The 14,069-nt window shown below is 42.5% G+C and overlaps 2 protein-coding genes across 3 annotated transcripts in view; one reads left to right on the top strand and one right to left on the bottom strand.

Annotated features, from left to right (window-relative positions):
• LOC144326277 (UDP-N-acetylglucosamine--peptide N-acetylglucosaminyltransferase 110 kDa subunit-like) overlaps positions 1-14,069 on the bottom strand; it is a 133,960-nt gene that overhangs the window by 33,546 nt on the left and 86,345 nt on the right. For both annotated transcript variants that reach the window (XM_077922828.1, XM_077922827.1), the window contains exons 15-17: positions 12,815-12,940; positions 907-1,077; positions 671-787 (exon numbers count right to left, since the gene is read on the bottom strand). In XM_077922828.1, the coding sequence (XP_077778954.1) occupies positions 671-787; positions 907-1,077; positions 12,815-12,940 (414 nt within the window). The remainder of the gene's footprint in view (positions 1-670; positions 788-906; positions 1,078-12,814; positions 12,941-14,069) is intronic.
• Positions 9,140-10,577, top strand: LOC144326278 (syncytin-2-like). Its single transcript, XM_077922829.1, is given in 2 exon segments — positions 9,140-10,098; positions 10,101-10,577. Coding segments are annotated over 2 exon segments (1,200 nt in total). The 5' UTR covers positions 9,140-9,146; the 3' UTR covers positions 10,349-10,577.

Raw genomic sequence — 14,069 nt, 5'->3', positions numbered from 1 at the left:
GCTGCTACTGTTAGTTCTTGGCGTTCAATATCCCACAATCTAGTTTTTATTATAGCCTTGGCAGATGGTAGGGACATCAATCGCAAAAGTTCCACTGACAGCCCAAGTTGCTATACCTTCTTGTTAAACTGTTGTAGCCCTGGGGAAAGAAAGGGGTCTAACAAAACTTCGCTGAGGAGAGGATCTTTATCTGATGTAAGGCAGATGTTTAACCAGCATAGAAGAAATCTCACCCAGGTGACAGTCTCTACCTTGTGTTGACCTCCCTCTAGACACAAGGCTGCACAGGGTACACAGCGTGAGACAGTGAAAATCTTGAAGAGAAAAGCTGCCTGTAGTTGTTCAACCAACTGGGTAAACCCTGGCAGCCAGACTGGAATACCATAGAGCAACTGAGCTGTAATTTTGGCGTTGAAGACCTTCTTTCTCTTTTATTGGATATTATTCTTTATGTGTGGTTTTGTTTTGATGTATTTACTTCACAGTAAAAATATAATAATAATTGTTTGAATTTATACTAATGTGATATATTTGTTACTAGCTGCCCTGAGCCAGGTTTCGGCCAGGGAGGGCAGGATACAAATAAGTTTTTTATTATTATTATTATTATCATTATTATTATTAGGAGCTAGACTCCAAAACCACCTACACACGCCCAAATTTTCCTGACCTTCACTATTTTCACATCAGGCAGGCTGTCGAGGAATGCTTTCAGGTCGATGCCGTTCAAAACAATTCGGTTGTCATAGATATGCCCATTCGATTTGAAGTCAATGACGGCTTTTTTCTGAAAGAAATATGTACAACGTGTCTGAAAAAACGCGACAATTTGGATTTGGGCCTTTTTCCAAGAAAAAAGACGGCAGTAAAAAGCAGACTGTTCCCGCTTGCCCTCTTCTCAAATACCTTCAGGTGTGGGAACATATTCGCGTGATCGCCAATGAAGAAGGTATTGGGCATGTAAGCCAGTTTTTCGGAATACTGCTCCGCCACTTCCACCGGGGACGTTTCTTGGTCGGTGATAATATAATCCATGAATAAAGCCCCGCTGGTTCCCGGGTAGCCCAGCCACATCGCCTGGAAGGCAAACAAATGAGGGTTAATAATAATAATAATAATAATAATAATAATAATAATAATAATAATTTATTTATACCCCACCCATCTGGCTGGGTTTCCCCAGCCACTCTGGGCGGCTCCCAACAAAATATTAAAATACAGTAAGACAGTGAAACAAGATATCCAAAGCTTTTTATTTTTTAACTTTATTGAAATTCATGAATGAACACACACACACACACACACACATATATATATATATATGGTCCAGTAGCACCTTAGAGACCAACTCAGTTCTCGGTACAAGCTTTCGTTTGCATGCACACTTTTTCGGATACACTGAATAATAATATAAACAATATAAATATAATATAATATAAATATTAATATAATAATGTAAATAATATAAAGAAGAAACTTAGTTGGTCTCTAAGGTGCTACTGGACATTTTAAAAAAAATTATATATTTCGACTGCATCAGACCAACACGGCTACCTACCTGAATAAATAATATACACACTCCTAATTCAACAAAAAAAGTAAGTATCCATGTACAAATCTTCCTTCTATGAATTGGCAAAAATTAAGCTTGGGTTAAATTTGTGCAGTCTCCTTTTTCCGATCCTTTTCCTAATGTTAAGCAGACTTCCTATCATTACCTGATGCAAAGTTCCTTTCTAGGGTTGAAACCCAGCCAGATGGGCGGGATATATATATATATATATATATTATTAATGTACTTCATTGTTACCTTAGTCTTTCTGTATTTTCCAATACGTTCTTACAACAGTTTGTACCCTTTACCTTATTTCTCCGCTATACCTTTAAACAAGGGTCATCTGCCATCGATATTATACCACTATTATATTTCTATAAGTAAATCTTACACATTTCCCATTTTTGACTAAATTATTGTTTTGTATTGCCTCTCAATCTCTTGGTTATTTGCACCATTTCCATGTATTCCTGTAATTTGAATTTCCAATCTGATAGCGTCGGGACTGGTTCCCCTTTCCAATTCATTGCTACCAATGTACTGGCCGCAGCAGTGGCATATAGAAAAATTTCACTCAATTTTTTTGAAATATCCTTACCTAAAATACCTCTGGCAAGATATCCAGAGTTTGCAAAAAAACAAACAAAAACCTAAGAGCTTCTTAAAGAGGACCATGTATTCCAGCAAGAGCTACAAAAAAGGCCACAGAAAGCAAGATAGTCAATCACATAATTAAGAATTTAAAAAAAAAAAATTAAATCATTTTTATTGATTTTCCAATAAAAACATCCAGTTAATATATCCAATAATAATACTCCAATTAAAATAAAAAACTACAATACAAAAGACCAAATTACTGTATAGTCCAAATTATAATTATAAATTTTTCGGAGCTCCCCACGATCTGGATCTCTGAAGCATGATGTCAGGGAAGAGTTAGAAGTTTCCAGTTTCTCAGAGGGAGAAAGCATTCCCCAAGGGGGGAAGGAGAGCAGTGAATCTAATAGAAGAGAGCAAGAGGAACAAGAGGGAGGGGCTGGCTGTTCCCAGGAAAGGCAAGGGTTAAGTTCTAGCTCAGATTCGGAGGAGGGGAGATACAAGCCAGCTCTAGCCAGGAGGTTAGAAAAAAGAGCGGGAAAGCGAAGGGAAGGGCGCCTTCGCCATTTTGAGAGTGGCTGGTCATGGAGAAGCAGAGCTCAGAAGGTATCTGAAATAAGTGACTCTGAGGAATAATAGTTAAGAACCGTTTATAAGATTGTTTTGTTAATACGCAATAAAAAGTTATAAAAGAACAAGAAGCGTTTGTGTGGTGATCTGAAGAGGACAACGACCAGTCCTGACACATATCTCCACATCTCAGTCCTGCCTCTCCTCGTTGTTTCCATATTTTCCACATTTCCATTTTGACGCTTTATAATTCTTCGTCCCTGAGTCCATGATTCTCAAACATGTCAAACATAATAAACTTTCATCCGTCGAATACAGCTTTGTTAGTATACATTTTTCCAACAGTCTTTTTATCAGCGCAGCTTCCTCTGACTCCATTCCAATCCGGGAAATTGTCCAAATCTGTTATCTGAAGTTTAATGGCGCGGCAACTCATTAATTGTCCAAATCTTTCTTTTGACCTTTATTGAACCAGTACCTTCCAAGTTAAATTGTTAGACAAAACTGTTTGCAATATTACAATGAAACTGTATTCCACAAATATCAGTCATTTGGTGTGGGAGCCAGGAAGTCATGGCAAAGGCTTGTAGCACCACCTGGTGCCTTGCTGACCTCGGTTAAAAGGAGTTGTATTTCCTCTGAGCAGTGATTTACCAATGGGGCGAGAGGGGGGGGAAAGCCATGACCAGATGAGGTAACGTGAGACATTGGAATGCAGCCATGCGGCTGGGGAGAACAAAGAACAATAAAAAGTGATCGGAGAGGAGAAGAAGTCTGAATGAGCTGCTCTCTCTTATTATGGAAATATTGCTGGCTTCTGTGTCTTTATTTTATGCTAAACAAGTGCCACTTGTGACGGCTGGCTCCAACAAGTGGTGCCCCGTGTGAGGCGGAATAAAAGAATACGACTGAGGTTTTTAAAAGAGAGCTAAGAAGCGATTTAAAGCAAACAGTCTGAGGCAGACTAAGAGGATTCTAAAAGAAACTGTGAGAGGATTTTCAATCCAAGCAGTGAATATCATCGGCTCACTACGTCCGGCAAGGATTGCAAAGCGCTTTACATCTTTAAAAAAAGATCCCGGTGAGTCTGATCCCTTTTCTTCTTTTTTTATCTTATTTTAGAGACATGGGCAGCTCTTTGAGTACTCCCCAACAGAAATTTTTAAAAGACTTAAAATTTCTCCTCTCCTCGAACAAATTGGAAGTTCCAGAGGGTGATTTGATACAGCTTATTCTGTGCATTCATGAACATTGTTCTTGGTTCCCTTTGGATGGAACATGGGAAATAAAACATTGGGATAAGATCGGGACGCATTTTCATGGGCATTCCAGCATTGGTGTTCGGATTTTAAGTGCATGGTGCAAGGTTTGATATGCTATGGGTTCTTTATCACCAAAAAATATCTCCATGGCTGCATTGCCAATACAACCTTCAGCTTCTTTAATTCAGCCTGCTGTCCTGCCATGTGTTCCAGCCCTCGCTTTGCCTGCAGCCCCAGATCCCAAACCTCCGGACTACACTTCCTCACCAGAGGACCTAATCCTGCAAAAATACCGTGGTCTGGCTGGAAATGACCCTGCTCTTTCAGCAGCAGAACCAGCTACCCCTTTTCAACGTGCAGTCCTTGCCTGTTCCTTATCTCAGGATACTATGGCATTCCCTGTTATTGTGCCCCCTGCTGGTGCTCCAGCAGGAACTCAAGCCCAGCTGTTGGTGCCAGATGACATCAAGCTTTTGGCACGTACAGTTTTGCCCCCATCAGCTGGTGTATTATTTGCCAATGAATGGGAAATCGCCTGCAGTGCTTATGCTCCAGCATTATATCAACAAGCAAAGAGAAAAATCCCGGAACCCACCAGTATCCAGTCTAGGTGGGGTTCAATCAGACAAGAACCTAGAGAATCATATTCTTCCTTTATGGACAGGCTGATTACAGCAGTGAGTAGACAAATTGAAAATCCTGAAGCCAAACAAATAATTATCAAACAACTGGCCTTTGAAAATGCAAATGAGGATTGTAAGGTTGCGTTACAACCGATAATACACAATCCTGCCACAAACACAGCAGCCATGCTTCGCATTTGTCAGTTTGTAGGTACAGTAGCTCATCTGCTGGTGGCAGCGCAAAATAAAAACCAGCCTGTAGCCACCGATACGTTTCCAGCGTGGCAAACCAAGATCACCGATACCTCAGTGTGGGTAGAAGAGTGGCCTCCACCAAAAGAAAAATCCGCAGCAATGGCACCATCTCGTTTTTGAACAGCTTATTTCTGAACAATTGACTTTCGGCCACATTGAACCATCTTCATCCCACTGGCTCCAGCAGACAGGAACGCTTTGCTTTTATATTGCCAGTATATAACAATTTGCAGCCCACCCAGCGATATCAGTGGGTTGTCCTGCCTCACAGCATGTGGAACTCCCCTACACTTTGTCAGCATTTTATGGATGAAGCATCGAAACCTTTCCGCATGCGCCACCTAGAGGTGCTGAACACCAGCTGCATCAGGCAGTGTTTGTTACACCATTGTTGCCAACAGGAATTTTATATGCTCAGACGGACAAGAAGAAGACTATCTGCATTATAGAATGGTTACATTTACCTCATACCCCTCCAAAGAACATTTATTCAGTAATTGAATCCACATCAGACATTGTTATCAAAGGACGTTCACGAGCAATAGCTTTGAGCGGTTTTGATGTTGCATCAATTTATTTGCCTTTTTCACAGACTGAACAGCAGCATTTATTGATCACAAATGCTGCCGTGCAAATTGCTTTGGCTGATTTTATAGGTGTCACCATTTTTAACCCCCCAAAGGATGACCGTTTGACATTTCTGACACAGGGACTTCCGGGTTAGCGCGATCAGCTAATGGCGGATTCCCTCCGAGCTCCGGAGGGAATCGGCTCTGCTGGAGACGGGTCCTGCCGCGGCGGCGACGCGGAGACCCTTAGAAACCGCAGGTGCTGAAGCCTGCGGACTTGGTGACTCGGCGGGCACCTTAAGCGCCCCCCCGACCCACGAAGAAGCCTTTTTAAAGGCTTCGGAGAGGGTACGGAGAGTGGCGTGGTGCTGTGAGTAAACCGCTACTTCAGTGGAGTGAAGCCGCGAGCCATGGCCGGAGAGCGCTGACTTTTTTCCTTGAAAATTTGGACTGGAAAAGAATCAACCCGTGAGTAGAATGGAATTGGGATTTAAAAAATTTTCCTTTTGAATTCGGTACGACCGGGGGATGTGCTAAAAGGAAGTCCGCACCCCCCTTCCTGCAGATGATCTAAAGCAAGAATTGGATAACTAAGGTGGAGAGACCATTCCTCTCCTTGTGAGATAAAAGATATTAATTTCACGATTGGCATAAGAAGTTTTGTGCTGGAGGATAAGTGCTGAATTTTAGAAGTTGCTGTGTAACCCCCCCGGACCCCGGGAGCGTCCTGCAAGCGAGCCTGTTGAGGAGACGTAAGGAGTTTGACAGCTGTTGAGGAGCTGTCAAACGAGTTGTCAAAGGTAGAAAGACTTGCTATTTACTATCTTTGCAGATTAAGTGTGCTACATTTAAACTTAAATTGTGGGAAACAAAGAAGAAATAAATAACAAGGTAACGGACTGTTGGAAAAGGATTATTAAGTAACCAGAATCCCTCTAGGGGGAATTCTGAGACATTACAATGGCTGCAGATGGAAAATTACAGGCCGAGCTTGAAAAAATGTTTTTTCTCGTGGGAAAATTACAAGACCAGAGTACAGCTATGGCTAGAAGGATTGCGACCTTGAATTCTAAAGTAAGCAACTCTGTGGACTGTGTTAAGGACTTGACTGGAAAAAATTCTGCAGCCGAATCAGAAGAGATATCGTCAGAAATTGAGGAGAGGGAAGAAGGAGCGGAAAAAGTGCAGGTGGAAATGACCAACCAGAAGCCTATAATTGTGGAATACAAGGAAAGTAAGATGTGGTTTATGAAAATTTGGATGGAAGCTAAGAATGAAGAATGGAGTGATCTCCTTATGGGGAGATCGGAAGATTCATGGACTACAACTCTGCTTAAGATGAAAGAGGGAGCCTCTGGGACATTTGGAATATTTGGGTTGAAAAGAAGCAAGAATTATGATTGGGGCTCCACTTTTGAACACGGAGGACTGGTTGGAAGAAACTTTGATCTTACAGAGATAGAGCTCCTTCGAGACCTGCTGACCAACATAAAGGGCTACCAACAAAATCGGCAGAGAGGGACGGACAGAGACTTGAAGGCCTCGGACATGAGAAATCCAGGCTAAGAACTGTCATTGTGGACAATTATTCTTTTTTTTTGGGATGGGACTGAAACCGGGAAAGGAGGGGGATGAAAGTAGAACTTTAAGAACTTTTATGTTTTTTGTGTCTAGTTATCATGATCAATAATTAATACAAAAAGGGGAAATTTGTGGAAGGGAATCTGGGTCGACCTTAGAAAAGGATGTAATGTTTATAATAGTTGCGTATAAGTTAAATTTGGCTAATTAAGAAGAACCAAGTTAAAAAAATGATAAGAATATTGTAAGGATGAGAGATAAGAACTTGCTGAGCTAACTATTGGAACTGGGATGCATGAAGGGGAGGTGAGGGGAAGTCAGGGAAAGTGGTTAAGAAAGTAAGGATTTGAAATTATACATGTGTTTTTGTCTTTGTGTGTATGTGCGGTCTATATAAAATGTGAAAACCCAATAAAATAAAAAAAAGACATTTCTGACACAGGTCACCTATGTTTTGGCTACCCCCTTGTCTCTCACACCTCTCCCCTCTGCACTAACCCTCTTCACGGATGGAACGAAAAGTAGGGGGGTGGTGACATGGGAGGAGGGAGGAAAATGGAAATGTTTATTTACCCCTCCACAGTCTTCTGCCCAGCGAGCTGAGCTAGCGGCTGTGATTCTTGCCTTTCAATCCTTTCCTACTCAACCTTTCAATCTTATTGTGGATACTCAGTATGTATATCGCCTTTTTGCTATTTTACCAATATCTTATATAACTCCTTCCTTGGATTCTGACTTATTTTCCTTGTTTCTTGCCCTGCAGGCCTTACTTCAGCACAGAGAGTTCCCTTATTATGTTGCACATCTTCGCTCCCACACATCGCACCCAGGGTATTTAGCAGAGGGTAATGCAAGAGCAGATGCAGCGTTGAAGAGCATTTCTGCCTTTTCTCTCTTTTCTGATCCTATACTATGTCATAACACCTTTCATCTCCCTGCGAAAGCATTGGCTAAGCAGTTTTCTATTCCTTTGGCCCAAGCTAGGGATATTGTGTCCCAATGTGCTTCCTGTTCTAAATCTCAGCTGGCCATTCCTTTTGATGCTGTCAATCCTAGGGGCACGTCTGCATTGGCGTGTTGGCAGATGGATGTCACACACACACCTGTGTTGGCTCCACTCTCCAAGGTTCACCTCACGGTGGACACCCACTCTGGATTCATATGGGCTACGCCCATGAGGGGGGAAACAGCTCGGCATGTCATTCAGCACACTATCCGCTGTTTCTCAGTCATGGGTAAACCTGCGCGTATCAAAACTGATAATGGTCCAGCGTATATTTCTAAAACATTTTCGGAATTTTGTATGTTGTGGAATGTGAAATTAACTCATGGCATACCCTTTAACTCCACAGGTCAAGCTATAGTGGAAAGAGCACACCTGACGTTCAAAACACTATTGCTTAAACAGCTTGGCGGCCGAAGCATACCAACAGCGGATATCCCTTCGGCTGTTCACCAAGTTCTTTTTGTGCTTAACCATCTTTTATATCCACATAATAGGACCCATACTCCCGCGGAATTGCATTTTAGGAAGGAGGAGGCACTCCCCCGCCCCCTGGTGGTGTACCGACGCTTGCCTGATCCCGCGTGGCATGGACCTGTCCCGCTGATCACGTGGGGACAAGGGTACGCGGCAGTGGACGTCGAGGACAAGCCTTTATGGGTTCCAGCTCGATGCGTGCGGCCATGGCGAGTCCCTTCAACTGCGGAAGTGCCTTCCTAACCATCTGCCTTGCCATCCTTTGCTGCACCGTTATACAAGGAAGAGAAGCAGACGATCCAGTCCAGTTGAAACCACCGTATTTCACCTTATCTGCTGGCAAGCAGCTGTCACCTGAATCCTACTCTGGCTGGCAGTATCCACGGCTCAGCCACTCTCGAACTAGAAGAACAGTGTTGTTGAGTAAGACTTTTAGGGGTGAAAATTATCATAAGATATGGAGGAATAATATTTTTGTACAAGATATGATTAAGTTTACTAGTTTATTGCATGCTTCTAAATGTTGGTTTTGACCAAACTGCGGGAGGTAGTGGAGGACAGAGGTGCCTGGCGTGCTCTGGTCCATGGGGTCACGAAGAGTCGGACACGACTAAACGACTAAACAACAACAACAACAACAAATGTTGGTTATGTATGCACATGCCGCCCTTTGCCAGTCATTCAGGCATAATGCTTCATGGTGTGCCTGTCAATGGATCTTTTCAATTTACTAATATCATATCCCCTAAGCAAACTTTTTGGCCTCCAGTACAATTGACCCTCCATGAGCCTGCCCCCATTTGTTTTCAAATTAAAGAGGGGAAAGAATCATGGGGCATATATCCAAACTGTCAATATACATTGAAATTCATGTTTAATAGCTCTTGTTCTCTTACAGGAACATACAGTGACCAATCTCAGTGCTATAGAAGCGATACCAGTGCATGGTTAAAAACTAGGAAAGAAACCTACCATGCAAATTGGAGTCTGAATTCTTCTATCCCTGGTTTAGCAAATGCCACAGATGAGCAATTTCATATCAGTTCCTTATTTACTGAAGCCTTTAATTGGTCCCAACAGAGTAGTAATATCAGCTATTTACTCCAAAGAGAGTTATGGTTGCTTTGTGGCGAAAAAGCATACAAAGCCATTCCTCGAAACCTCACAGGCACATGTACATTAGGTCTCGTGGTTCCGTTGTTGTATAAAGTTGATAAGTTACCATCTTCTCTTAGACTACGGAATCGTCGGGAGGTTAATTCACCCATAAATCAATATATCGGTACCCAGGTCTCTCGGGCCTTGCTGCCCTCAGTGGGTGCAGCAATGAACTATAGGGACCTCCATCGGCTAGCAAATTGGACTGAAGGAATATTCAATGATACCATAAAAGCTTTGAGGAAACTCAACCAGGAGTTGTCTGCAATGAGATAAGTGGTTTTACAGAATCACTTTGCTTTGGATGTGATTTTAGCCTCAAAAGGAGGAGTTTGTGCACTTGTTCATTCTCATTGTTGTATGTTTATTCCTGATAATAATGTCAGCATATCTGCGACGATCGACCATATGGAAACCATGGTAGCCCACAATCCGTTTGCACCCCTCCTTCCGTTGATCCATGGGCATGGTTATATTCTTGGCTTCCGGATGGAAGTTGGCTTCGACATTTATTGATTTTAGTGATCATTGTAGTAGTTATTTGCATTATTTTGTGTTGCTGTATACAATGTCTTCCTTCTTTAATTTCTGTATGTACTGCATGGTTCTCCAGTCCGCGGCCCGCTTCCGGTCTCACAAGAGTCGCCTATCGCTCTCGATATAACCGTATTGGTACTGATATATATGATTCTGATTAAAATATAAAGAAAGAGGGCATGTGGGAGCCAGGAAGTCATGGCAAAGGCTTGTAGCGCCACCTGGTGCCTTGCTGACCTCGGTGACCAGCATGTCCGTGCCTTACAATGTATTAGAATGTATTGACCTTAAAAGGAGTTGTATTTCCTCTGAGCAGTGATTGACCAATGGGGCGAGAGGGGGGGGGGGGAAAGCCATGACCGGATGAGGTAACGTGAGACATTGGAATGCAGCCATGCGGCTGGGGAGAACAAAGAACAATAAAAAGTGATCGGAGAGGAGAAGAAGTCTGAATGAGCTGCTCTCTCTTATTATGGAAATATTGCTGGCTTCTGTGTCTTTATTTTATGCTAAAAAAGTGCCACTTGTGACGGCTGGCTCCAACAATTTGGAGACTGAAACTCTCCCCCCTCTGGGCCCTAAAGGGGGGCGCTGCTAGACACCACTTAGCCTTCTCTCTCGCTCATAATGCACTGTATATTGTTCCAAGTTGTTATCTCAAATCATTGCAAAATCAGTCAGCGCATAATGCCTACTCGCCTCAAAGAAAGGGAGGAATATATTTTTTCATGCTGCTTCATATTAGCGAGAGCCATCTTGCCTCCTCTTCCATCTTTATCAAGTCTTTCAAGTCTTATGTAAAGCTGCACAATTAAATGCCTAATTATAAACAGAAATCCATCTGTCCTCTTTTTTAAAAAAAAATAAGTTCTTAATGAGGCTTGGCATTGAAAACCAATTGTAGATGTTAAGCAGAGAAGAAGAAAAAAATACCAAACACCTCCGTTATCCAAACACCATGATGAGAATCTTTTTGAAGTCTGAGCTTAAACCCCCAGGGACTGTACTTCAGGATTTTTTAACAAATTAAATCGGATTGTTTCGATTTAAATCATAAAACACTTTTGGAGGAAAATGTTTCTAAAGATTTTCTGTTTAAGTTACATCAAAGGCCATCGGGAAATAAGAATTTGTTTTAAGTTTTTCATGTGTGCAGAAACTCAGCCTATTTTTTTTAAAAAAAATGTTTAACCACATCAGTTAACCAACATGGATACATATGCTGTCATGTTATTGTTTTAGTTAAATAAATGGTTTAAATTGTTATGAAGAAGATGATTCTTTTTCTCCTTCCAATCAAGTACAGCAGAAAAGTTGTTCAAATAGAAACAGTTCACTTATTAAACCTCGCCATCATTTCATCATGATCGGTCTATGTATTTCTTTTTTGATAGGACTGTCAAAACTACTCTGAAAATTTATGATTCCAAAACCGAAACCTTCATCTGGTTGTAAATATTAAAGATTATACCAGCAGGAATGCCTTTCTGTTGTTGTTGTTGTTGTTTTTAATTAAATCAAGCCTGACTAGTGATTTAAATTGTGATTTATATCGTGATTTAAATCGATTTGATTTAAATCAAATCCGCCCTGGTCTGAAGTTTGCAAACAAACAAACAAACAAACAAACAAACAAACCTAAGAGCTTCTTAAAGAGGCAAGCACTACAAAAAGGCCACATAAAGCAAGATTTATCACACAATTAAGGACCCAGGAGGCTTTTTTTTTTACTTCCCAGAGCAGTCGGTCTTAATGACATTTTTTAACATCACAGCATTAACATCTTACGACTACAGTAAGGAATATTTTGGGCACACAGTAGTACCATGGGTTCTCAAACTCCGAAAACCCGGAAGAAAGTGTTCTGGTGTCCGGACGTTTTTCGAAGCCGGACGTCCGACACAGCTGTCGGCAATTGTTTCCAGGGTGCCTGCACCAATCGAAAGCTGTGCCTCAGTTTTCGAACATTCTGGAAGTCAGGCGGAATTCCGGAACGAATTAAATTTGGCGCTTTTGTTTTTGCGTTTCTGTTTTTGAGGCTTTTTTGGTTAACTTGTTTTTGTGACTGTGTGGAGCCCAGTTCAGCTACTGATTGATGGGTTGCATGACGGATGGATGGATGGATTGACTGTGTGACGGCGGAAACAGATAAAAGCCCCCCATCCAAACAGTGACTTTAGCTACTGATGGACGGACGGATGGATGGATTGTGTGACTGCGGAAATGGATAGAAGCCCCCGATCCAAACAATGACTTTAGCTACGGATGGATGGTGTGACTGCGGAAATGGATTGAAGCCCCCCATCCCTATCATCAGTGCAGGCAATTTTTTTTAATAAAATCATCTACAATACTGTCTTATTTATTTTATAGTACAGTACATTGATGATTGCTTTCATTTTAGGGATCAATGGTCTCGTTAGAGAGTAAAATTGATGTTAAATGGCTGTTTCAGGGGTTGTTTTTCAAAGCCTGGAACTGATTAATCCGTTTTGCATTCCTTTCTATGGCAAAGCGCGCCTCGGTTTGGGAACGCTTTGGTTTCGGAACTAACTTCTGGAAGGGATGAAGTTTGAGAACCAAGGGACCACTGTATGATCAACATTTTTCACTGTGACTTCCTTTACCTGGATTGGGGCCGGCCGGAGAGCAAACAGCTCGTTGCGGGCTCCTTTGGTGTAGCCATTCATGTTAATGAGGATATGGATGCCGTCTTGGTGAATGCGGTCGGCCGCCTTGCCATTGCACGGGACCTGAAACGCAAACATTAGAAGCACATTTAGGGAAGTTTTTAACAACTGATGTTTTAATGTCTTTTTAATCTCTTGTTGGAAGCCGCCCAGAGTGGCTGGGGAAACCCAGCCAGATGGGCGGGGTATAAGTAATAAATTTATTATTATTATTATTACTACTACTACTACTACTTGTCAGGGAACTGCCATCAGCTCAGAGGCGAGAGATGGAAGGGCAGTTGTGTTATAGGGAGCCTCCAAAAATCTTGCGAAGCAGTTCCTCTTCCGGGGAGGAGGAAAGCCCACCTCCAGTGGAGAAGAGGTGCAGGGACCAGGGGATACTAGGGAGAGCCTCAACATCGAGCCTGAGCAAACCGGAGAGGCGGGAAGTACGCCCTTGCCAGCGCCCATTCTGCGCAGTAGGCTTCAGTGCAGGGAGGGGCGGAAAAGGCTGGGGGTGACGTGACTTTTATGCTGGGGGAGGTACAAAGACCGACCACTCCCAGATTCTGATAGCGATTGAGCCAGACATGAACTTACGACGCTCTTCACTGTAAATAGTTTGTACCAAGAATAAAGTCTGGAAAAGACAGGTCTGAGTCTTGCCTGTTTACTCTCGAGCAACCACACCAGCATCTGACACTACTACTACATCTGCTAAGGCATCTTTCAGGTTGACTCGACAACCTGGCGACGATGTCACAGCCCTCGAATTGTCCTTCTGAGCTTCTTTCCCTCATACAGTGCACTTGCCGTTGCTTTTGCAAAATCCTGCACTGCAGGAAAGTGTGACGTTTTGGTCAGATTGCCATAGCTCAGGAGACGTGCTCCGTGACAAAACTGGGCAGGGTATCTGAAGCACTACTCTGCACCCATGACTTGAGAGCATCCAGGAATCATATGAAATGTAGTTTAGGGTTAGGGGTTTAGGGGAAAGGGCTAGGGCAAAGGCTAAGGTCTAGGGTAAGAATTACTGTTAGACTTAGGGTTTAGAGGTTTAGGGTTTACAGCTAGGGCAAAGGCAAGGGCTAGAGTGAGGGTTGGGGTTCGGGTTAAGGCCAGGCACGTCCAAAGTCCATCTTCAATCCTAAAAAAAGCTCAAGAACTTTGGCCAGCCCTCAGTCATCAAATCTGGCCCTCTTTGGAAAAA

Source organism: Podarcis muralis, chromosome W (assembly GCF_964188315.1).
Source record: "Podarcis muralis chromosome W, rPodMur119.hap1.1, whole genome shotgun sequence".
In the NCBI taxonomy this organism is placed as follows: Eukaryota; Metazoa; Chordata; class Lepidosauria; order Squamata; family Lacertidae; genus Podarcis; species Podarcis muralis.
The sequence above is the reverse complement of the archived record's forward strand: the minus strand, read 5'-3'. Positions and strand labels throughout refer to the sequence as shown.